Source organism: Pelophylax lessonae (assembly GCF_965119305.1).
Source record: "Pelophylax lessonae genome assembly, chromosome: 13".
Taxonomy (NCBI): domain Eukaryota; kingdom Metazoa; phylum Chordata; class Amphibia; order Anura; family Ranidae; genus Pelophylax; species Pelophylax lessonae.
The window spans coordinates 1,271,398-1,297,765 of record NC_138780.1 but is presented as its reverse complement, the minus strand read 5'-3'; the positions used below and the strand labels follow the sequence as shown (position 1 = coordinate 1,297,765).

At 55.0% G+C, this 26,368-nt stretch overlaps 1 protein-coding gene across 1 annotated transcript; it reads left to right on the top strand.

Annotated features, from left to right (window-relative positions):
• The first annotated feature begins 6,679 nt into the window (after window positions 1–6,679).
• Window positions 6,680–25,496, top strand: MTX1 (metaxin 1). The gene is made up of 8 exons (XM_082275765.1): window positions 6,680–6,800; window positions 18,752–18,821; window positions 18,930–19,009; window positions 20,865–20,957; window positions 21,101–21,283; window positions 24,032–24,108; window positions 24,837–24,991; window positions 25,082–25,496. Exons 1-8 carry the CDS (start codon window positions 6,720–6,722, stop codon window positions 25,303–25,305), a joined length of 963 nt encoding a protein of 320 aa, XP_082131891.1. The 5' UTR covers window positions 6,680–6,719; the 3' UTR covers window positions 25,306–25,496.
• The last annotated feature ends 872 nt before the right edge of the window (window positions 25,497–26,368 follow it).

The following is a 26,368-nucleotide window of genomic DNA, read 5'->3' as shown; positions in this document are numbered from 1 at the left end:
AGGGGGGGACCGCTCAGCTCCTCATACCGGGGTACACCCCAATACATCACCACCGGGGGAGGGGGGACCGCTCAGCTCCTCATACTGGGGTACACCCCAATACATCACCACCGGGGGAGGGGGGACCGCTCAGCCCCTCATACCGGGGTACACCCCAATACATCACCACCGGGGAGGGGGACCCCTTAGCTCCTCATACCGGGGTACACCCCAATACATCACCACCGGGGGAAGGGGACCGCTCAGCTCCTCATACCGGGGTACACCCCAATACTTCACCACCGGGGGAGGGGGGACCGCTCAGCTCCTCATACTGGGGTACACCCCAATACATCACCACCGGGGGAGGGGGGACCGCTCAACCCTCGCTCCCCTCATACCGGGGTACACCCCAATTCTTCACCACCGGGGGAGTGGGGACCGCTCAGCTCCTCATTCCGGGGTACACCCCAATACTTCACCACCGGGGGAGGGGGACCCCTCATACCGGGGTACACCCCAATACATCACCACCGGGGGAGGGGGGACCGTTAAGCCCCTCATACCGGGGTACACCCCAATACATCACCACTGGGGGAGGGGGGACCGCTCAGCTCCTCATACCGGGGTACACCCCAATACTTCACCACCGGGGGAGGGGGGACCGCTCAACTCCTCAGACTGGGGTACACCCCAATACATCACCACCGGGGGAGGGGGACCCCTCAGCTCCTCATACCGGGGTACACCCCAATACTTCACCACCGGGGGAGGGGGGACCGCTCAGCTCCTCATACTGGGGTACACCCCAATACATCACCACCCGGGGAGGGGGGACCGCTCAGCTCCTCATACCGGGGTACACCCCAATACATCACCACTGGGGGAGGGGGACCCCTCATACCAGGGTACACCCCAATACATCACCACCGGGGGGAGGGGGGACCGCTCAGCTCCTCATACCGGGGTACACCCCAATACTTCACCATCGGGGGAGGGGGACCCCTCAACCCCTCATACCGGGGTACACCCCAATATATCACCACTGGGGGAGGGGGACCGCTCAGCCCCTTATACCGGGGTACACTCCAATATATCACCACCGGGGGAGGGGGACCCATCAGCTCCTCATACCGGGGTACACCCCAATATGTCACCACCGGGGGAGGGGGGCCGTTAAGCCCCTCATACCGGGGTACACCCCAATTCATCACCACCGGGGGAGGGGGACCGCTCAGCTCCTCATACCGGGGTACACCCCAATACATCACCACCAGGGGAGGAGAATCTCAGACATGAACACCAGGGGGGGGGGGGGAATCTTAGACATGAATGCCATCGGGGGGGGTCTCAGACATGGACGCCGGGGGGGTAGGGAAAAATCTCAGACATGGACATCGGGGGGGGGGGTAAGAATATCAGACATGGATGCTGGGGGTAGGGAAGAATCTCAGACATGGACATCAGGGGGGGGTAAGAATCTCAGACATGGACGCTGGGGGGATAAGAATCTCAGACATGGACGCTGGGGGGGGGGGTAGGGAAGAATCTCAGTCATGGACGCCGGGGGGTAGGGAAGAATCTCAGACATGGACATCGGGGGGGGGGGGTAAGAATTTCAGACATGGACATGGGGGGGTAAGAATCTCAGACATGGACGCTGGGGGGGGGGGTAGGGAAGAATCTCAGTCATGGACATCGGGGGGGTAAGAATCTCAGACATGGACGCTGGGGGTAGGGAAGAATCTCAGACATGGACGCTGGGGGGGGGTAGGGAAGAATCTCAGTCATGGACGCTGGGGGTAGGGAAGAATCTCAGACATGGACATCGGGGGGGGGTAAGAATCTCAGACAAGGACGCACGCTGGGGGTAGGGAAGAATCTCAGACATGGACATCGGGGGGGGGGGGTTTAAGAATCTCAGACATTAACATGGGGGGTAAGAATCTCAGACATGGACGCTGGGGGTAGGGAAGAATCTCAGACATGGACGCCGGGGGGGAGGGAAGAATCTCAGACATGGACATGGGGGGGGGGGGGTAAAAATCTCAGACATGGACATGGGGGGGGGGGAAAAATCTCAGACATGGACGCAGGGGGGGTAGGGAAGAATCCCAGACATGGACATCGGGGGGGGGGGTAAGAATCTCAGACATGGACGCCGGGGGAGGTAAGAATCTCAGACATGGATGCCGGGGGGGTAAGAATCTCAGACATGGATGCTGGGGGGGGGGGTAGGGAAGAATCTCAGACATGGACATCGGGGGGGGGTAAGAATCTCAGACATGGACGCCGGGGGGAGGGAAGAATCTCAGACATGGACGCCGGGGGGTAAGAATCTCAGACATGGACGCCGGGGGGGGGGGGGTAAGAATCTCAGACATGGATGCCGGGGGGTAAGAATCTCAGACATGGACGGCGGGGGGGGGTAAGAATCTCAGACATGGACGCTGGGGGGGGGGGGTAAGAATCTCAGACATGGACGCTGGTGGGGGGGTAAGAATCTCAGACATGGACGCGGGGGGTAGGGAAGAATCCCAGACATGGACATCGGGGGGGGGGGGGGTGTAAGAATCTCAGACATGGACGCGGGGGGGTAAGAATCTCAGACATGGATGCCGGGGGAGGTAAGAATCTCAGACACATGGACGCCGGGGGGGGGGTAAGAATCTCAGACACATGGACGCCGGGGGGGGGAAGAATCCCAGACATGGACATGGGGGGGGGTAAGAATCTCAGACATGGATGCTGGGGTCGGGAAGAATCTCAGACATGGATGCCGGGGGGGGGGGGGGTAGGGAAGAATCTCAGACATGGACGCTGGGGAGGAATCTCAGACATGGGAGGAGGAGGGGGGAGAATCTCAGATATGGGAGGGGGAGGGGGAGAATCTCAGATATGGAGGGGGTGGGGGGAATCTCAGATATGGGAGGGGGAGGGGGAGAATCTCAGATATGGACATGGGGGGGTAAGAATCTCAGACATGGACGCGGGGGGTAGGGAAGAATCCCAGACATGGACATCGGGGGGGGGGTGTAAGAATCTCAGACATGGACGCGGGGGGTAGGGAAGAATCCCAGACATGGACATCGGGGGGGGGTGTAAGAATCTCAGACATGGATGCCGGGGGGAGGGAAGAATCTCAGACATGGATGCCGGGGGGAGGGAAGAATCTCAGACATGGATGCCGGGGGGAGGGAAGAATCTCAGACACATGGACGCCGGGGGGGGGGGGGTAAGAATCTCAGACATGGACGCCGGGGGGGGGGGGGGGAGAATCCCAGACATGGACATCGGGGGGGGTGTAAGAATCTCAGACATGGACGCGGGGGGTAGGGAAGAATCCCAGACATGGACATCGGGGGGGGGTGTAAGAATCTCAGACATGGATGCCGGGGGGAGGGAAGAATCTCAGACATGGATGCCGGGGGGAGGGAAGAATCTCAGACACATGGACGCCGGGGGGGGGTAAGAATCTCAGACATGGACGCCGGGGGGGGGGGGGGGAGAATCCCAGACATGGACATCGGGGGGGGTGTAAGAATCTCAGACATGGATGCCGGGGGGAGGGAAGAATCTCAGACATGGATGCCGGGGGGAGGGAAGAATCTCAGACACATGGACGCCGGGGGGGGGGTAAGAATCTCAGACATGGACGCTGGGGGTAGGGAAGAATCTCAGACATGGACGCTGGGGAGGAATCTCAGACATGGGAGGAGGAGGGGGGAGAATCTCAGATATGGGAGGGGGAGGGGGAGAATCTCAGATATGGAGGGGGTGGGGGGAATCTCAGATATGGGAGGGGGAGGGGGAGAATCTCAGATATGGGAGGGGGAGGGGGAGAATCTCAGATATGGGAGGGGGAGGGGGAGAATCTCAGATATGGACATGGGGGGGTAAGAATCTCAGACATGGACGCGGGGGGTAGGGAAGAATCCCAGACATGGACATCGGGGGGGGGTGTAAGAATCTCAGACATGGATGCCGGGGGGAGGGAAGAATCTCAGACATGGATGCTGGGGGTCGGGAAGAATCTCAGACATGGATGCCGGGGGGGGGTAGGGAAGAATCTCAGACATGGACGCTGGGGAGGAATCTCAGACATGGGAGGAGGAGGGGGGAGAATCTCAGATATGGGAGGGGGAGGGGGAGAATCTCAGATATGGAGGGGGTGGGGGGAATCTCAGATATGGGAGGGGGAGAATCTCAGATATGGGAGGGGGAGGGGGAGAATCTCAGATATGGACATGGGGGGGTAAGAATCTCAGACATGGACGCGGGGGGTAGGGAAGAATCCCAGACATGGACATCGGGGGGGTGTAAGAATCTCAGACATGGATGCCGGGGGGAGGGAAGAATCTCAGACATGGATGCCGGGGGGAGGGAAGAATCTCAGACACATGGACGCCGGGGGGGGGGGTAAGAATCTCAGACATGGACGCCGGGGGGGGGGGGAGAATCCCAGACATGGACATCGGGGGGGGTGTAAGAATCTCAGACATGGATGCCGGGGGGAGGGAAGAATCTCAGACATGGATGCCGGGGGGAGGGAAGAATCTCAGACATGGATGCCGGGGGGAGGGAAGAATCTCAGACACATGGACGCCGGGGGGGGGGGGTAAGAATCTCAGACATGGACGCCGGGGGGGGGGGGGGGAGAATCCCAGACATGGACATCGGGGGGGGTGTAAGAATCTCAGACATGGATGCCGGGGGGAGGGAAGAATCTCAGACATGGATGCCGGGGGGAGGGAAGAATCTCAGACACATGGACGCCGGGGGGGGGTAAGAATCTCAGACATGGACGCTGGGGGTAGGGAAGAATCTCAGACATGGACGCTGGGGAGGAATCTCAGACATGGGAGGAGGAGGGGGGAGAATCTCAGATATGGGAGGGGGAGGGGGAGAATCTCAGATATGGAGGGGGTGGGGGGAATCTCAGATATGGGAGGGGGAGGGGGAGAATCTCAGATATGGGAGGGGGAGGGGGAGAATCTCAGATATGGGAGGGGGAGGGGGAGAATCTCAGATATGGACATGGGGGGGTAAGAATCTCAGACATGGACGCGGGGGGTAGGGAAGAATCCCAGACATGGACATCGGGGGGGGGGTGTAAGAATCTCAGACATGGATGCCGGGGGGAGGGAAGAATCTCAGACATGGATGCTGGGGGTCGGGAAGAATCTCAGACATGGATGCCGGGGGGGGGGTAGGGAAGAATCTCAGACATGGGAGGAGGAGGGGGGAGAATCTCAGATATGGGAGGGGGAGGGGGAGAATCTCAGATATGGAGGGGGTGGGGGGAATCTCAGATATGGGAGGGGGAGAATCTCAGATATGGGAGGGGGAGGGGGAGAATCTCAGATATGGACATGGGGGGGTAAGAATCTCAGACATGGACGCGGGGGGTAGGGAAGAATCCCAGACATGGACATCGGGGGGGGGGTGTAAGAATCTCAGACATGGATGCCGGGGGGAGGGAAGAATCTCAGACATGGATGACGGGGGGAGGGAAGAATCTCAGACACATGGACGCCGGGGGGGGGGGGGTAAGAATCTCAGACATGGACGCCGGGGGGGGGGGGGAGAATCCCAGACATGGACGCCGGGGGGGGGGTAAGAATCTCAGACATGGACGCTGGGGGTAGGGAAGAATCTCAGACATGGGAGGAGGAGGGGGGAGAATCTCAGATATGGGAGGGGGAGGGGGAGAATCTCAGATATGGAGGGGGTGGGGGGAATCTCAGATATGGGAGGGGGAGGGGGAGAATCTCAGATATGGGAGGGGGAGGGGGAGAATCTCAGATATGGGAGGGGGAGGGGGAGAATCTCAGATATGGACATGGGGGGGTAAGAATCCCAGACATGGACATCGGGGGGGGGGGGTGTAAGAATCTCAGACATGGATGCCGGGGGGAGGGAAGAATCTCAGACATGGACGCTGGGGAGGAATCTCAGACATGGGAGGAGGAGGGGGAGAATCTCAGATATGGGAGGGGGAGGGGGAGAATCTCAGATATGGGAGGGGGAGGGGGAGAATCTCAGATATGGAGGGGGTGGGGGGAATCTCAGATATGGGAGGGGGAGGGGGAGAATCTCAGATATGGGAGGGGGAGGGAGGAATCTCAGACATGAGAGGGAGGGGGAGGGGGGAATCTCAGACATGGGAGGGGGAGGGGGGGGGAATTTTAGATATAGGGGGGAGGGGGGAATCTCAGACATTGGAGGGGGAGGGGGAATCTCAGATATAGGGGGGGAGGGGGGAATCTCAGACATGGGAGGGGGAGGGGGGAATCTCAGATATAGAGGGGAGGGGGAGGGGGGAATCTCAGATATAGAGGGGAGGGGGAGGGGGGAATCTCAGACATGGGGGGAGGGGGGATTCTCTGTTTTGTGTAATAATAAAATAATGATAAAATGATTTGTAATTTATTAAATAATAGCAGTGGGAGGAGTTTCTGGTGGGCGGGGGTTTACAGCAGTGATGAAGGCGTGGCTAGTAAATGATGGTGGGAGGGGTGGAAAGGAGGCGGGTCTATATACCTGCAGCGGGGGGCGGGACCAGCAGTCAGTAGAAGGAAGGCGCAGGGGGCGGGGTTTATATACCTGTGTTTGGCGACTGAAGGGGTGGGGCCGTAGTTAGCGATGGGCGGCTGCAGACACGGGGGGGCGTGGTCGTTATAGTGGGTCACAGGGGGGCGGAGCCGGGGAGAGAAGTTCCGGGTGGAGGGAGGAGAAAGATGGCGGCGCCCATGGAGCTGTACTGCTGGAGGGGAGACTGGGGGCTTCCCAGTGTGGACACCGACTGTCTGACCGTACTGGTGAGAGGGGGAGGGGAGAAGCGTCATTACCGGCGTGTGTGAGGAGACCCCGCCCCCTGTCCTACCCCACCCCCCCTCCTCTACATTTACCCCCCCCCCTGTCCTACCCCACCCCCCCTCCTCTACATTTACCCCCCCTGTCCTACCCCACCCCCCCTCCTCTACATTTACCCCCCCTGTCCTACCCCACCCCCCCTCCTCTACATTTACCCCCCCTGTCCTACCCCATCCCCCCTCCTCTACATTTACCCCCCCCTCCTCTACATTTACCCCCCCTGTCCTACCCCACCCCCCCTCCTCTACATTTACCCCCCCTGTCCTACCCCACCCCCCCTCCTCTACATTTACCCCCCCTGTCCTACCCCATCCCCCCTCCTCTACATTTACCCCCCCCTCCTCTACATTTACCCCCCCCCCCCTCCTCTACATTTACCCCCCCCCCCCTCCTCTACATTTACCCCCCCTGTCCTACCCCATCCCCCCTCCTCTACATTTACCCCCCCTGTCCTACCCCATCCCCCCTCCTCTACATTTACCCCCCCTGTCCTACCCCATCCCCCCTCCTCTACATTTACCCCCCCTGTCCTACCCCACCCCCCCTCCTCTACATTTACCCCCCCCCTCCTCTACATTTACCCCCCCCCCTCCTCTACATTTACCCCCCCTGTCCTACCCCACCCCCCCTCCTCTACATTTACCCCCCCTGTCCTACCCCATCCCCCCTCCTCTACATTTACCCCCCCTGTCCTACCCCATCCCCCCTCCTCTACATTTACCCCCCCCCTGTCCTACCCCACCCCCCCTCCTCTACATTTACCCCCCCTGTCCTACCCCACCCCCCCTCCTCTACATTTACCCCCCCTCCTCTACATTTACCCCCCCTGTCCTACCCCATCCCCCCTCCTCTACATTTACCCCCCTCCTCTACATTTACCCCCCCCCTCAGTTCTTTAACCCTCCAGCCCCTTATTTACCCTCCCCCATCCCCTCTTCTGTATTTTTCTTCACCCCCCTCCCCCATAGATCTGCCCCTGGAGGGGGGGGAGGGGGGTTATACAGTATATCTCCTCTGATCTCGGTGGGGGCAGCCAGGTGATTGGTATTGTTTAAAGGCTGGCAGTTCACATCCTGAACCCCGGACTATGCGTGACGTCCTCCCCCTCCCCCACATCCTCAGAGACGGGCTCCTCCCCCTCCCCCACATCCTCAGAGACGGGCTCCTCCCCCTCCCCCACATCCTCAGAGATGGGCTCCTCCCCCTCCCCCACATCCTCAGAGATGGGCTCCTCCCCCTCCCCCACATCCTCAGAGATGGGCTCCTCCCCCTCCCCCACATCCTCAGAGATGGGCTCCTCCCCCACATCCTCAGAGATGGGCTCCTCCCCCTCCCCCACATCCTCAGAGACGGGCTCCTCCCCCTCCCCGGGTCCCCAGAGACGGGCTCCTCCCCCTCCCCGGGTCCTCAGAGACGGGCTCCTCCCCGGGTTCTCAGAGACGGGCTCCTCCCCCTCCCCGGGTCCTCAGAGATGGGTGGCGCTGTGATGTACTCCCCGTCTCTGGGAGTGGAAGACAGACACTGTGTGACAGATATCCAATCTGTATAGAGATAATATTATTGTATTCCAGGAGCTCGGGGGCGGCCGTCTGCTACTTCATTGGCTCAGGTTGATTGAATCTCTGTCCTCTGTTAGTTGCTGAGTGGAAATAGTAAACTGTTTGTGTTCTTTAGATATATTCTATTTCTGTATACAATTTTATCTGAATAGGATAATGTAATCAGGCAGCCCCTGACCTGATGGGATAATCTGATCAGGAGGGGGAGGTCCATGCTGTATATAAATTTTGTGTGACTGTTCAATAAATGGAAGGTTCCTCCCCTCCTTCCAGGAAAGGTACTGGTCCCAGTATGAAGTGTGAATGGTACTGGTCCCAGTATGAAGTGTGAATGGTACTGGTCCCAGTATGAAGTGTGAATGGTACTGGTCCCAGTATGAAGTGTGAATGGTACTGGTCCCAGTATGAAGTGTGAATGGTACTGGTCCCAGTATGAAGTGTGAATGGTACTGGTCTCAGTATGAAGTGTGAATGGTACTGGTCCCAGTACGAAGTGTGAATGGTACTGGTCCCAGTACGAAGTGTGAATGGTACTGGTCCCAGTATGAAGTGCGAATGGTACTGGTCCCAGTATGAAGTGTGAATGGTACTGGTCCCAGTATGAAGTGTGAATGGTACTGGTCCCAGTACGAAGTGTGAATGGTACTGGTCCCAGTATGAAGTGTGAATGGTACTGGTCCCAGTATGAAGTGTGAATGGTACTGGTCTCAGTATGAAGTGTGAATGGTACTGGTCCCAGTATGAAGTGTGAATGGTACTGGTCCCAGTATGAAGTGTGAATGGTACTGGTCCCAGTATGAAGTGTGAATGGTACTGGTCCCAGTACAAAGTGTGAATGGTACTGGTCCCAGTACAAAGTGTGAATGGTACTGGTCCCAGTATGAAGTGTGAATGGTACTGGTCCCAGTATGAAGTGTGAATGGTACTGGTCCCAGTATGAAGTGTGAATGGTACTGGTCCCAGTATGAAGTGTGAATGGTACTGGTCCCAGTATGAAGTGTGAATGGTACTGGTCCCAGTATGAAGTGTGAATGGTACTGGTCTCAGTATGAAGTGTGAATGGTACTGGTCCCAGTATGAAGTGTGAATGGTATTGGTCCCAGTATGAAGTGTGAATGGTACTGGTCCCAGTATGAAGTGTGAATGGTACTGGTCCCAGTATGAAGTGTGAATGGTACTGGTCCCAGTATGAAGTGTGAATGGTACTGGTCCCAGTATGAAGTGTGAATGGTACTGGTCCCAGTACGAAGTGTGAATGGTACTGGTCCCAGTATGAAGTGTGAATGGTACTGGTCCCAGTATGAAGTGTGAATGGTACTGGTCCCAGTACAAAGTGTGAATGGTACTGGTCCCAGTACAAAGTGTGAATGGTACTGGTCCCAGTACAAAGTGTGAATGGTACTGGTCCCAGTACAAAGTGTGAATGGTACTGGTCCCAGTACAAAGTGCGAATGGTACTGGTCCCAGTACAAAGTGTGAATGGTGTTTTTGGGGAGACAACCTCCCAAGGAATTGAAAGCTGAGTTAAGCAGGCTGGTCCAGGTGAAGATGCGGTTGGACGAGAGCTACAGAGCCCTCCTCTGGTAACCCAAGTGTGCCCATGGACAGCGGACGACAGCCCAATGAAAGGCTTTTGCTACAGCAGCCCGGAGCTGTTATTAGAGAGGCTGTCTGAGGACCCCGACTTTGGGAGCGATTTGGAGTGGTGGTTGAAGGAAATCTTGGATTACAGAGAAGAGATCCTGAACATCTCAGAAGTGTTCTGGGCACTGGAAGATTTTGAGTTTTTGGCCGTTCGGGAATGGGAGCTGGAGATCGCCTACAGACAGCTGCTAGACTCTGCTCAGTGCCGGGCCTGGGCTCCCCTTGCCTGGGAATATCCAGAAGTCCAGAAATCCTGACTGAAGAATGGACAATGTGGCACAGTAATAGTGGCTTTGCTCACCTCCACCCACTGTCTTGGATGCGGAGGTCTTATGGCGGATGCAGCGCTGACTCACCTGGATGAACCTGTTTCTGCACAGCTTGGATGGAGGAATGCGTCTGATCAGCCACTGGATAAAGGTATGGGAGAAGAGGAAGCCATCTTCATTCCCCAACCACGGATCACAGATTAATTAACTTTCCATCAGAGGATGATATGGATGATAAATCACCCGCCAAAGTGTTGGCACTGGGCCCAAGTGCCACCAGTCCATGCCATGGACTTTCAGCAATTCCAGAAACTGGAGATATAATAGACTTTTCTGCTGAGGAGGAACCTCCCAGTGAGCCTCCAGCAGAAGAGCGGCATCCAGGCCTAGCGCTGCTGACCTCTGCCTGCAACAATTGGTGACCCAGCAAGATGTGTGCAAGACCACTGACTTTTCAGTTTACTTTCCTGCAGAACAGCTGGCATCAGGGCCTAACATCACTGAGCTCTGCCCAACACCAACAGCAGCTTCAGCCTCCCTGAGAGAAGAGGCAGCCGGCCTTTCTCCTACACCACTGGCAGGGACCTGGGATTTCCTGCCAGCACCATCTGTGGAGTTACAAGAAACTTCTACAGCTGAAGCGCTGACAACTGGACAGAGGGACCAAGAACTCTGCCCCACACCTGTGGCAGTTCCAGGGGCCCAGGATGAGAAGGTGGAGGTCACTCCCAGCAGCTGCACAGTTCGGAGAAGAAGGCGGCCATCCTTTCTCCCCAGCGAGAGATCCAGAGTCTGGGAGCGGAGGAAGCCGGCCTCCCTCCCCAACAGTTAACCGGAACGGATTATGTGGAGTCCCCAGCAGAAGTGCTGGCAACAGGGCAGAGTGCTACCAACCTCTGCCCAGCACCCACAACAGCTACAGAGTTCCAGGAAGCTGGGGAAATCGGCCCCTCGCCCCAGCGACAAGCTGATGAAGTGAAGCTTCTACACCCAGCTGAAACGCTGGCAGCCGGACAGAGAGTCAACAACCTCGGCCCCACACCTGAGGCAGTTCCGGAGGCCCAGTGTCAGAAGGGAGAGGAGGTTGTTGTCCTCCCTCCCCAACAGTCAGAGCGGAGGAAACTGTCTTCCCTCCCCAGCCAGGATCTGTACATCTGGGAGACAGTACCGGAGAAAGGTTGTCCCAACCGCCAGATGAGGGTAAGGATGATGGAGCAGCCGACTCCCCTTCCCAGCAGCAGACGGAGCCCCAGAATGATGACACCAACCCAGCAGAAGAGCTGGCAACAGAGCAGAGTGCAGCTGGCCTCTGCCCTCAACGTACAAAAGATGGAGTTCCTGTGGGAGTGGATGGGACTGCAGTCTTCCCCTCTATATCCCAGGGATGTTGGGCAGTCGGCCCAGGTCCCAACAGCATGAGGAAGTGACCCCAGCCACCCTGTCTTCTATCCAGCGGCTGAAAGGACTCCAGGGAGAAGGGCCAGTCCACACTTCTTCCCCACAGCGGGTATGTTCTATGAGAGAGGCAGAGGTTGCCTGGGTGAGTAATGCTCCAGTCAGGACAATTTGTTTGGGGTACTGTGCGGGTACGGACTTTGGGGGACTGGAGCTACAGACTAACTTCAAAGTGAACCCGTTTGGGGTCTCCTCCTGCGTTAGTCTCCTTCCGAAAGGGGAGAGATGTGACGGGAGTCACTTTAGTTGGGGGGCTCGTGGGACACAGCTTACCTTAGAGAGGTTGGGAAATTCACATAAGAGGGGCCTAGGGGGCTGAGAGAAGTAAGTCACCCTGTGTCTATTAGGGACACAGGGTGCCCAAGAAGCCCAGTCTGGCCTTCCCAAACCAGACTTCCACAGACTGATTGGCTATGAGAGCTCCATGCACCCTGCCGGGACAAACTTACAAACTATGTGGAACTTTGTCAAGGAAGCTGCCATGGTGGATTGACTCTTTGGGACTTGTTACCCGACTAACTCAGACACAGACTGATTGGAGGTCTGGCACCTGGTTAGTCTACCTTTGGGGGGAAGATATGTGAGGGTACTCGCCATCACTGGGAGTGAAAGACAGATACTTAATGGACACTAAGAATATGGTTTGGAAAACTTTAAATGGGAGAGTAATATTTGTCACCCATGTCTCTCGAAATATGAAGATTGAATCCCACTTTACACTGTGAGACCTATAGACTGTTACCATGAAGTTTGTGACTCCTAAATAATCATAGCAATGCTCAGATGTGAATTGTATTCCAGGAGCTCGGGGACGGCCATCTGCTACTTAATTGGCTCAGGTTGATTGAATAATTGTCCTCTGTTAGTTGCTGAGTGGAAATAGTAAACTGTTTGTGTTGGTTGTTCTTTAGAGATGTTAATTCTATTTCTGTATACATTTTAATCTGCATATGATAATGTAATCAGGCAATCCCTGACCTGGTGTAGTAATTTTGATTGTGAAACTGTTCAATAAATGAGTGATTCCAATACAAGCTAAGTTGTCGGCTAGCTTTGTATGGGTGCGGCTGGGAAAATCTGGTATATATGTTCAAGAATGTAGGAAGCCGTACACTGACGGAAGTCCACAAGTACAGTGTGGGTTGAGGTTCCTTTACAGGCGCGTTCTCCCGCGGCCACAGAGAAAGGCAGCCCGACCTCAGAGAGGGGCGCCATGTCCTCAGACGGGCTGCGCATCCTCCCCGCTTCCTCAGAGACGGGCGGCGCGTGTTCAAAAACAGGCGCCACGTCCTCAGAGATGGGCGGTGTGTCCTCCCCACGTCCTCAGAAACGCGCGGCGCGTCCTCAGAGAAGGGCGGCACGTGTTCAGACAGGCGCCACGTCCTCAGAGATAGGCGGTGTGTCCTCCCCACGTCCTCAGAGACGCGCGGCGTGTCCTCAGAGAAGGGCGGCACGTGTTCAGACAGGCGCCACGTCCTCAGAGATAGGCGGTGTGTCCTCCCCACGTCCTCAGAGACGCGCGGCGTGTCCTCAGAGAAGGGCGGCACGTGTTCACACAGGCGCCACGTCCTCAGAGATGGGCGGTGTGTCCTCCCCACGTCCTCAGAGACCGGCGGCGCGTCCTCCCTGCTTCCTCAGACAGGTGGCGCGTCTTCACCGTGGCCACTGAGATGGGTGACGCGTCCACATAGACGGCTGCCACGTCCTCCCTGCTTTCACAGAGACGGACGCCGCTCTTGGGGGGGGGGGGGGGGGTATATATCTGGGTGTAGGCTCTCTTGGGGAGTGTATATTGGGGCGGAAGCTCCTGGGGTGTATATTAGGGCAGAGGCTCTCTGGGGGAAGGAATTGGGGGAGAGGCTCTCTAGGGGGTGTATTGGGGGAAAGGCTCTCTCAGGGGGAGGTGTATTGTGGGAAAGGCTCTCTCGGGGGGGGGGGGTGTATATTGGGGGAGAGGCTCTCTTGCGGGGGAGGGTGTATAAATGGGGGGAGAGGCTCTATGGGGGGGTAAAAATGGGGTAAGAGGATCTCGAGAGGGGGTGTGTATTGGGGGAGAGGCTCTTTTGGGGAGGTGTGTATTGGGGGAGAGGATCTCTTGGGCGTGTGTATTGGGGGAGAGGCTCTCTCGGTGGGGGGGTGTATATTGGGGAGAGGCTCTCTCGGTGGGGGGGTGTATATTGGGGAGAGTCTCTCTCTCGGTGGGGGGGGTGTATATTGGGGAGAGTCTCTCTCTCGGTGGGGGGGTGTATATTGGGGAGAGGCTCTCTCGTTGGGGGGTGTATATTGGGGAGAGGCTCTCTCGTTGGGGGGTGTATATTGGGGAGAGGCTCTCTCGTTGGGGGGTGTATATTGGGGAGAGGCTCTCTCGTTGGGGGGTGTATATTGGGGAGAGGCTCTCTCGGTGGGGGGGGTGTATATTGGGGAGAGGCTCTCTCGGTGGGGGGGTGTATATTGGGGGAGAGTCTTTCTCTCGGTGGGGGGGTGTATATTGGGGGAGAGTCTCTCTCTCGGTGGGGGGGTGTATATTGGGAAGAGGCCAGGCTGATGGACAGGTGTGAGTGGAGAGTGTTGGTCTCTATGAAAGGCGATGTTGTTGGAGTGGAAAGTCTCGCGGTGTGGGCACAGAGCGCTCTGTTGTACGCAGATCTCACACACAGACTGTAATTTCCACACACGGAAACTCTGCGCTTCTGCTGGTTAATTCTATTAGAACGTGGTCAGCTCAGGAATGCTGCGACTCCCCTCCATCCCCGTCTGTCACGCCATCCCAGCTCTCTTCATTCCTGACACCCTCTGTGCCACCATCATACTGGAGACAGCGGGCACCTCTCACCCCGTCTACCAATTCCAGACATCCTCTGTACCACCATCATACCCGAGACAGAGGGCACCTCTCACCCATATACAGTGGGGAAAATAATTTGATCCCTGCAGATTACATAGAAATGGGGGGGTGTATAGCTTTTATCATCGGTGTATTTTATATGATAGAGACAGAATATCAACCAAAAATCCAGAAAAAACACATGATAGAAATGTTATAAATGGAGTTGCAGTTCAGTGAGTAAAATAAGTATTTGATCCCCTTAGTAGTTGGTGGAGAAACCCTTGTTGGAAGCACAGAGGTCAGACGTTTCTTGTAGTTGGGGGTCACAGAGGTCAGACGTTTCTTGTAGAGGGAAGCACAGAGGTCAGACGTTTCTTGTAGATGGGAGCACAGAGGTCAGATGTTTCTTGTAGTTGGGAAGCACAGAGGTCAGACGTTTCTTGTAGTTGGAAGCACAGAGGTCAGACGTTTCTTGTAGATGGGAGCACAGAGGTCAGACGTTTCTTGTAGATGGAAGCACAGAGGTCAGACGTTTCTTGTAGATGGAAGCACAGAGGTCAGACGTTTCTTGTAGTTGGGAAGCACAGAGGTCAGACGTTTCTTGTAGTTGGGAAGCACAGAGGTCAGACGTTTCTTGTAGATGGGAGCACAGAGGTCAGACGTTTCTTGTAGATGGGAGCACAGAGGTCAGACGTTTCTTGTAGAGGGAAGCACAGAGGTCAGACGTTTCTTGTAGATGGGAGCACAGAGGTCAGACGTTTCTTGTAGATGGAAGCACAGAGGTCAGACGTTTCTTGTAGATGGAAGCACAGAGGTCAGACGTTTCTTGTAGTTGGAAGCACAGAGGTCAGACGTTTCTTGTAGTTGGGAAGCACAGAGGTCAGACGTTTCTTGTAGTTGGGAAGCACAGAGGTCAGACGTTTCTTGTAGTTGGGAAGCACAGAGGTCAGACGTTTCTTGTAGTTGGAAGCACAGAGGTCAGACGTTTCTTGTAGTTGGGAAGCACAGAGGTCAGACGTTTCTTGTAGATGGAAGCACAGAGGTCAGACGTTTCTTGTAGAGGGAAGCACAGAGGTCAGACGTTTCTTGTAGATGGAAGCACAGAGGTCAGACGTTTCTTGTAGATGGAAGCACAGAGGTCAGACGTTTCTTGTAGATGGAAGCACAGAGGTCAGACGTTTCTTGTAGTTGGGAAGCACAGAGGTCAGACGTTTCTTGTAGATGGAAGCACAGAGGTCAGACGTTTCTTGTAGTTGGAAGCACAGAGGTCAGACGTTTCTTGTAGTTGGGAAGCACAGAGGTCAGACGTTTCTTGTAGTTGGGAAGCACAGAGGTCAGACGTTTCTTGTAGTTGGAAGCACAGAGGTCAGACGTTTCTTGTAGATGGAAGCACAGAGGTCAGACGTTTCTTGTAGATGGAAGCACAGAGGTCAGACGTTTCTTGTAGATGGAAGCACAGAGGTCAGACGTTTCTTGTAGGTGGAAGCACAGAGGTCAGACGTTTCTTGTAGATGGAAGCACAGAGGTCAGACGTTTCTTGTAGATGGAAGCACAGAGGTCAGACGTTTCTTGTAGTTGGGGTCACAGAGGTCAGACGTTTCTTGTAGTTGGAAGCACAGAGGTCAGACGTTTCTTGTAGTTGGAAGCACAGAGGTCAGACGTTTCTTGTAGATGGAAGCACAGAGGTCAGACTTTTCTTCTCTAAATCCTGAAGGTTTCCTGGCTGTTGCTTGGCAACTCGAAGTTTCAGCTCCCTCCATAAATTTTCTATAGGATCTGGAGACCGGCTAGGCCACTCCATGACCTTAATGTGCTTCTTCTTGAGACACTACTTTGTTGCCTTGGCGATATGTTTTGGGTCATTGTCATGCTGGAAGACCCATCCATGACCCATCTTCAGTGTTCTGGCTGAGGGAAGAAGGTTCTCATCCAAGATTTTACAATACATGGCCCCGCCCATTGGACCCCTCAATGTGGCAAAGTGGGCCTGTACCTTTATCAGAGAAACATCCCCAAAGCATAATGTTTCCACCTCTGTGCTTGACTGTAGGGGACGGTGACTGTAGGGAAGGTGACTGTAGTGGACGGTGACTGTAGTGGAAGGTGACTGTAGGGTAAGGTGACTGTAGGGTAAGGTGACTGTAGTGGAAGGTGACTGTAGGGATGGTCACTATAGGGATGGTGACTGTAGGGGACGGTGACTGTAGGGTAAGGTGACTGTAGGGTAAGGTGACTGTAGGGTAAGGTGACTGTAGTGGAAGGTGACTGTAGGGATGGTCACTATAGGGATGGTGACTGTAGGGGACGGTGACTGTAGGGAAGGTGACTGTAGGGATGGTGACTGTAGGTAAGGTGACTGTAGGGGAAGGTGACTGTAGGGTAAGGTGACTGTAGGGAAGGTGACTGTAGTGGAAGGTGACTGTAGTGGAAGGTGACTGTAGGGGAAGGTGACTGTAGTGGAAGGTGACTGTAGGGATGGTCACTATAGGGATGGTGACTGTAGGGGACGGTGACTGTAGGGGACGGTGACTGTAGGGGACGGTGACTGTAGGGGACGGTGACTGTAGGGGACGGTGACTGTAGGGGACGGTGACTCTAGGGGAAGGTGACTGTAGGGAAGGTGACTGTAGTGGAAGGTGACTGTAGGGAAGGTGACTGTAGGGGACGGTGACTGTAGGGGACGGTGACTGTAGGGGACGGTGACTCTAGGGGAAGGTGACTGTAGGGAAGGTGACTGTAGTGGAAGGTGACTGTAGGGAAGGTGACTGTAGGGGACGGTGACTGTAGGGATGATGTTCTTAGGGTCATAGTCAGCATTTTTCTTCCTCCAAACACTATCGAGTCGAGTTAATGCCACAGAGCTGAATTTTGGTCTCATCTGACCACAGAACTTTCTACCAATTCTTCTCTGAATTATTTAGATGTTGATTGGGATGACTGTACATGTGCCTTCCTGAGGAGGGGGACCTTGCGGGCGCTGCAGGATTTCAACCCATGGTGGTGTATTGTGTTACCATTGGTTTGTTTGGTGACTGTGGTCCCAACTGCCTTGAGATCATTCACAAGCTCCTCCCGTGTAGTTCTGGGCGGATCCCTCACTTTTCTCATGACCATCCTCACCCCATGAGGAGAAATCTTCCATGGAGCTCCAGACTGAGGGCCATTGATGGTAATTTTGTGTTTCTTCCATTTGCGAATAATCCCTCCAACAGTTGTCTCCTCACCAAGCTTCTTGCTGATGGTCTTGTAGCCATTCCAGCCTTGTGCCGGTCTCCAATCTTCTCCCTGACCTCCTCTGACAGCTCTTTGGTCTTCCCATGATGGTGAGCTGTGATTGGTCTTCCCATGATGGTGAGCTGTGATTGGTCTTCCCATGATGGTGAGCTGTGATTGGTCTTCCCATGATGGTGAGCTGTGATTGGTCTTCCCATGATGGTGAGCTGTGATTGGAGGAAAGAGATTCTGTGGGCGGTTGTCTTCTATATACATAATGAGTTGTCTTCTTACATTGACAGGACTAATCTGTGTACTCCATGAGCCCCTACTGTATCCAGTCTGGGGGGGCGGAGTTATTGTTGGTTGGTCGGGGATCAAATACTTATTTTACTCCCTGTATACACCAGAAGAATTTATTCTTGTTACATAAGGTGGAAGTAGTGTATCTGGTGGGGGGAGTAGTAGTCGTGAAGGGGGCGTGTCTCTTGGTTTGGCCCTCACAGATTCTTTTTCCTGGATTCCCGGGTTCTTGGAACGTTCGATGAAGTCATACATTCTCTTTCCATTCCTCTCCAGCTTCCAGTCCCCCCCCCCCCCCTCTGGTGAACACATTACGTCTGGTTGTATAATTGGTGGCGCAGTCCCAGCAGTTGGCGCAGACGCCGGGCTGGTGTTCGATGACAGAAATATTCATTCGATAAGTCGTTCCATAAACCGCAGGAGCACCCTGGCCTCGGTGAGCAGGAAACCCCGTCTAGAAATGCACACATTAATGACTGCGGCTGCTGACTTGGCAGCTGAAGGGGATTCCGCTCGTCCGCCATGGTGGAGTCCCGTTACATCGATGACCTCATCGGCCAGGCGACCCCGTCTGACTCTGAGCCCCTCTGTGACCTTCACAATCCTCCTTCTCCTTTCTCTTCCAGACCTACGCCAGGTTCTCCGGAGCTCCTCTGAAGGTCCACAAGCTGTCCAACCCCTGGAGGGGCCCATCAGGTGAGCTTCCCCCCCCACCCCCCCCTTTACCTGTGAGCCCCGCCTTCCTTACCTGGAATGTCCCGCCCTCTGTACTCCTCCTGACAACCCTCCTTGTCTCCTCACCAGGTCAGCTGCCGGCCCTGAAGACCCCTAATGATGGCATCGTCTTCCAACCCACCAAAATTATTACCCACCTCAGGAAGCAGGTGAGACGGGGATCACACGGGGGCCCAGTAAAAGAGGTCTGGTCACACAGGGCCCGGTAAAAGAGGTCTGGTCACACGGGGCCCAGTAAAAGAGGTCTGGTGAGATGGGGCCCAGTAAATGAGGTCTAGTTACACGGGGCCCAGTAACTGAGGCCTGGTTACACGGGGCCCAGTAACTGAGGCCTGGTCACACGGGGCCCAGTAACTGAGGCCTGGTCACACGGGGCCCAGTAACTGAGGCCTGGTCACACGGGGCCCAGTAACTGAGGCCTGGTCACACGGGGCCCAGTAACTGAGGCCTGGTCACACGGGGCCCAGTAAGTGAGGCCTGGTCACACGGGGCCCAGTAAGTGAGGCCTGGTCACACGGGGCCCAGTAAGTGAGGCCTGGTCACACGGGGCCCAGTAAGTGAGGCCTGGTCACACGGGGCCCAGTAAATGAGGCCTGGTCACACGGGGCCCAGTAAATGAGGCCTGGTCACACGGGGCCCAGTAAATGAGGTCTGGTCACACGGGGCCCAGTTAATGAGGCCTGGTCACACGGGGCCCAGTTAATGAGGCCTGGTCACACGGGGCCCAGTAAATGAGGCCTGGTCACACGGGGCCCAGTAAATGAGGCCTGGTCACACGGGGCCCAATAAATGAGGTCTGGTGAGATGGGGCCCAGTAAATGAGGTCTGGTCACACAGGGCCCAGTAAATGAGGCCTGGTCACACGGGGCACAATATGAGGATGTCACACAGGGCCCAATTTATGAGGTCTCAATTATTAGCCAACTCAGGAAGCAGGTGAGATCGCGATCACACGGGGCCCAATATATGAGGTGATGTCACACAGGGGCCCAATGTATGAGGTGATGTCACACTGGGGCCCAATGTAGGAGGTGATGTCACACGGGAGCCAATGTAGGAGGTGATGTCACACAGGGGCCCAATATATGAGGTGATGTCACACAGGGGACCAATGTAGGAGGTGATGTCACACGGGAGCCAATGTAGGAGGTGATGTCACACAGGGGCCCAATATATGTGGTGATGTCACACGGGAGCCAATGTATGATGTGATGTCACACGGGGCCCAATGTAGGAGGTGATGTCACACAGGGCCCAAAGTATGAGGTCGTCACTGGCTCTGGAAGTATCTGATGGGGGTCACTTGACATGACATGCTCTGGATGTACCCGGGGGGGGGATCACATGACAGGCTCTGGAAGTATCTGAGGGTGGAGGGGATCACATGACAGGCTCTGGATGTACCCGGGGGGGATCACATGATAGGCTCTTGAAGTATCTGAGGGAGGGGGATCACATGACAGGCTCTGGAAGTATCTGAGGGTGGAGGGGATCACATGACAGGCTCTGGATGTACCCGGGGGGGATCACATGATAGGCTCTTGAAGTATCTGAGGGAGGGGGATCACATGACAGGCTCTGGAAGTATCTGAGGGTGGAGGGGATCACATGACAGGCTCTGGAAGTATCTGAGGGTGGAGGGGATCACATGACAGGCTCTGGATGTACCCGGGGGGATCACATGACAGGCTCTTGAAGTATCTGAGGGTGGAGGGGATCACATGACAGGCTCTGAAAGTATCTGAGGGTGGAGGGGATCACATGACAGGCTCTGGAAGTATCTGAGGGTGGAGGGGATCACATGACAGGCTCTGGATGTACCCGGGGGGATCACATGACAGGCTCTTGAAGTATCTGAGGGTGGAGGGGATCACATGACAGGCTCTGAAAGTATCTGAGGGTGGAGGGGATCACATGACAGGCTCTGGAAGTATCTGAGGGTGGAGGGGATCACATGACAGGCTCTGGAAGTACCCTGCTTATAATAAATCTCCATCTTTGTAGAAGTACAATGCGGATTACGATTTGTCGGCTACGCAGGGGGCGGACACTTTGGCCTTCATCTCTCTGGTGGAGGAGAAGCTGCTGCCGGCTCTGGTGAGTGTTATGGATGGGAGTGGGTGGAGTTGTATTATAGGTGGGACCTGTCCTGAGGCCCCTCCTCTCCTCTTTCATTGGAGGACACATCGGTTGTTGCCTCGGTCACCGGGGGAAGTTCTCAGTGTTTTGTGTCTCCTTAGATTCACTCCTTCTGGGTGGACGCCAAGAACTACGTGGAGGTTACCCGCAAGTGGTACGCCGAGACCATTCCTTTCCCCCTCAACTTCTTCATCCCCAACCAGATGCACAAGAGGTACCTGGAGCGCCTCCAACTGATCCGCGGAGAGAGCTGGAGGGAGGACGACGAGGTGCTGGAGAGACAGGTGAGGGGCGTGTATGGGGGAGGAGTCACTGGAAGTGAGAGTGGATGATTGGCTGTACCAGGAGTCAGGTCTCATCCAAGTGGGGGAGGGGACATATATGGGGGAGGAGTCATTAGTAGTGAGAGTGGATGATTGGCTGTAGCAGGAGTCGGGTCTCCTCCAAGTGGGGGAGGGGACATATATGGGGGAGGAGTCATTAGTAGTGAGAGTGGATGATTGGCTGTCCTAGGAGTCAGGTCTCGTGTAAGCGGGGGAGGAGTCATTAGTAGTGAGAGTGGATGATTGGCTGTACCAGGAGTCGGGTCTCATCCAAGCGGGGGAGGGGACATATATGGGGGAGGAGTCATTAGTAGTGAGAGTGGATGATTGGCTGTAACAGGAGTCGGGTTTTGTCCAAGTGGGGGAGGGGGCATATATGGGGGAGGAGTCATTGGTATTGAGAGTGGATAGTTACATAGTAGTTGAGTCTGAATAAAGACAATAGTCCATCCAGTTCCCCCTGTGTAGGTGTGTGTGGGCGGAGTTCCCCCTGTGTAGGTGTGTGTGGGCGGAGTTCCCCCTGTGTAGGTGTGTGTGGCTGTAATCATCTCTCATACCCCTGAATGTTCTGATCCTTGAGATGTACGTCTAAGAGTCTCCCATACTTCCTGCAGAAACCACCTCTTGTGGTAGAGAATTCCACAATCTTGTAGCCCTAACAGTAAAGAACCCCCCACGTTGCCTGCCAAACTCTACGATATAGTCCCTTATCATCCCCTCCAGAAGTTTACATACTATCGATGTCAGACTGACAGGCCTATAATTTCCCGGGATATGCCTCTGCCATTTGTTGAATATCGGAATCACGTTAGCTTTCCTCCAATCCCCTGGTACATTTCCTGTCCTAATATTGTCAGCAAAGATCAGGAACAGTGGTCTAGATATAACCTTACTGAGTTCCTTGAGTACTCTCGGATGTACGCCATCCGGGCCTGGTGATTTATTTGTGTTCAGTTTATCCAGTCTTTCCCTGATTTCACCCTCTGTTAGCCATAGTGGAAAGTCCTGTGTATTACTACTAACCATACAGTCATGGTCAGTGTACCTCATACAGCCATGGTCAGTGTACCTCATACAGTCATGGTCAGTGTACCCCATACAGCCATGGTCAGTGTACCCCCATACAGCCATGGTCAGTGTACCCCATACAGTCGTGGTCAGTGTACCCCATACAGTCATGGTCAGTGTACTCCATACAGTCATGGTCAGTGTACTCCATACAGTCATGGTCAGTGTACCCCATACAGTCATGGTCAGTGTACTCCATACAGTCATGGTCAGTGTACCCCATACAGTCATAGTCAGTGTACCTCATACAGTCATGGTCAGTGTACTCCATACAGTCATGGTCAGTGTACCCCCATACAGCCATGGTCAGTGTACCCCATACAGTCATGGTCAGTGTACCCCATACAGTCGTGGTCAGTGTACCCCATACAGCCATGGTCAGTGTACCCCCATACAGCCATGGTCAGTGTACCCCATACAGTCATGGTCAGTGTACCCCATACAGTCGTGGTCAGTGTACCCCATACAGTCATAGTCAGTGTACCCCATACAGTCATGGTCAGTGTACACCCATACAGTCATGGTCAGTGTACTCCATACAGTCATGGTCAGTGTACCCCATACAGTCATGGTCAGTGTACCCCACATACAGTCATGGTCAGTGTACCCCATACAGTCATGGTCAGTGTACCCCATACAGTCATGGTCAGTGTACCCCGTACAGTCATGGTCAGTGTACCCCGTACAGTCATGGTCAGTGTACCCCGTACAGTCATGGTCAGTGTACCCCGTACAGTCATGGTCAGTGTACCCCATACAGTCATGGTCAGTGTACCCCATACAGTCATGGTCAGTGTACCCCATACAGTCATGGTCAGTGTACCCCATACAGTCATGGTCAGTGTACTCCATACAGTCATGGTCAGTGTACCCCATACAGTCATGGTCAGTGTACTCCATACAGTCATGGTCAGTGTACTCCATACAGTCATGGTCAGTGTACCCCATACAGTCATGGTCAGTGTACCCCATACAGTCATGGTCAGTGTACTCCATACAGTCATGGTCAGTGTACCCCATACAGTCATGGTCAGTGTACCCCCATACAGTCATGGTCAGTGTACTCCATACAGTCATGGTCAGTGTACCCCATACAGTCATGGTCAGTGTACTCCATACAGTCATGGTCAGTGTACCCCATACAGTCATGGTCAGTGTACCCCATACAGTCATGGTCAGTGTACCCCCATACAGTCATGGTCAGTGTACCCCATACAGTCATGGTCAGTGTACCCCATACAGTCATGGTCAGTGTACCCCTCCTTTTCCTGTGTAAAGACTGAGGAGAAAAAACAATTCAGCACGGTTGCTTTTTCAGTGTCCTCTGTAACCATCCTCCCATCATCGTTAATTATGTGTGCAATATGCTCTGCCCTAGTTTTTTTGCTGTTGATATATTTAAAGAATTTCTTTGGGTTTTTTTTTACTATCCTCCGCTATTTGTCTCTCAAAGCTGATTTTAGCCATTTTGATTTCGTATTTACTTTTCTTATTAATTGGATGATTGGCAGTGCCGTAGCCAGGCCCCGTCCAATCAGGGTAGGCCCCGCCTTCAGATCTCCTCATCTTCCTGCTCTCCCTGTTGAAGTCGGGGGAGTGCAGCGGTGGGAGTGAGACTAATGATGGATTATCCCCCCATAGCTGTACACAGACGCCCAGGAATGTCTCAGCCTTCTGTCACAGCGTCTCGGGACACAGAAATTCTTCTTTGGAGAATGGTGAGTAGAGCGGGGGGGGGAGGGGGGGTTTGCTATTCGTGCTTTGGTAGCCGGGGGGAAGTTATTGGTGGGTGAAGCTGGGAAAGGTTTGGTTGCGGGGGGGGGGGGGGTTGAGCTGGGGATGGTTTTTGCAGCAGGGGGGGATGTAGCTGGGGACAGTTTTGTAGTTGGGGGGTTTTGCTGTTGGTGGTATGGTAGCTGGGGGGGATTGGTGGGTGTAGCTGGGGACGGTTTGGTAGCGGGATGGGGGGGGGTGTAGCTCGGTAGCCAGGGGGCAGTTTGGTAGCGTGGTTGTTGCGGGGGGGGGGGTGTAGCTTGGTAGCGGGATGGGGGGGTGTGTAGTTTGGTAGCCAGGGGGTGGTTTGGTAGCGCGGTTGTTGGGGGGGGGGGGGGGTGTAGCTTGGTAGCCAGGGGACGGTTTGGTAGTAGGGAGGAGGGGGGTTTGTTGGTGGTGGTTGTAGCTGGGGGGTGATTGGTGGTGTAGCTTGGTAGCGGGGTGGGGGGGGTGTAGCTTGGTAGCCAGGGGATGGTTTGGTAGTAGGGAGCGGGGGGTTTGCTGTTGTAGGTTTGGTAGCTGGTGGGGGGGGCAGTTGGTGGGTGTAGCTGGGGGCGGTTTGGTAGCGCGGGGGGGGGGGGGGGGCAGTTTTAATAGCGGGGTTTAATAGCGCAGGTGAGTTTTTGTTACCTCCCTCTAGCTGTATAATGACCCCGCCTTCGGTTTCTCATAGCCCCGCCTCCTTGGACGCACACATCTTCAGCCACCTGGCCCCCATCCTGAACATTAAACTGCCCAACAACCGGCTGCAGCAGCACCTGAGATCCTTGAAGAACCTCTGCCAGTACTGCACCTCCATCCTCACCATCTACTTCACCCCGGACTGCGGTGAGTACCCCTCCCCCACAGCCCCTGCTTGGATTCAGTGGTTCCTCCTCTCAGTTTGTCGCTCACCTCCATTCTTGTCTCCCTCCCCAGAGACCCTCCCCCGCGTTTCACCAAAGACCCCGACGGCTGAGTCTCCAGACTTAGAAGACGAGCCCCATAAGAGGCGGAACCAGATCCTGTCGGTGGCGTTCGGCCTGATGGCGATGGTCAGTTACGCTCTGCTCAGCGGAATAATCTCCATACAAAGCGCGTCGGGGGGCGGGGCCCTGGAGCGGGCCATCGCCATGGAGGACAATGATGATGAGGACGAATGATTGGACTCTTTATTGGCTGACTGCATTCCGTACCAAATCCCCTAAACCCTCCCAGTCCCATCCCCCCCCCCCCCCATCCCATTCCATGTCCTGATGGGACGCATCCCAGTTCTGCACCAGATCCACCAGGATTTTGTTATAACTCCCTCCACTAGGGGGCACCACTACAGCTGCTGCCACGTAAGTGCCTTTTATCCGTGTGTCCCCCCCCCCCCCCCCCAACAATTCCCAGAACCATCCTTGGCATTTTATTTCCCACCAATGACTGGTAAATTTCCCATCATTCCCCGCGCCGAAGTGACGGCCCACCGAACACAAACCGGCCCCCCTCAGTGTAATAATAAAGTGGGGGGCTCCTTCTCCAAGGTGACATTGTGTAGCACTGTCCAATTATCTGCATCCGCGGGAGCCGGAGTTCCATCACAATATTTACTAGAATGGCCCCTGGGGGCCCCTGGGGTTCGCCCTGCTGTATCTGGTGATACATTGATGGAAGCAGAACCCCCCCAGATTAATAGTCCAGATACAATGTTATACCAGTACAGGGTAAGAAGGAAGCCAATATGTTTCAGGGGTCCAAAAACACCCCCTTCACCAGAGCCAACAATGGACTGACCTGGGGACTGCAAGGGAGACCGGGGTCCAACATTGTACTGGGAAAGGAACCATTGATCATGGCACTCCCAGTTCAGTCCTCCCAGGTGGCTTCCTCTTTAAGCCCTGGTAGAAAGCGTGGTTTCTGGATCACTGAAATGCGGTGGATTCCCCTCTACCTTCCACCTGAACTCATACTAGGACAAAGTACCGGGACTAATATTCTGGGGTGTGGCTCTTCAATCTTAGATCTACTCTTCTGCACTACAAAACTGGGAGAAACCACTGGGGTGTAGAAGCTGGCAGCCCGGTTACCGGACAATCTTCACCAACACCATGATCATACGGAAGGGTACCACCCTGAGTGAGACAACCCCCACCAACACCATCATCATACTGAAGGGTACCACCCTGAGTGAGACAACCCCCACCAACACCATAATCATACTGAAGGGTACCACCCTCAGTG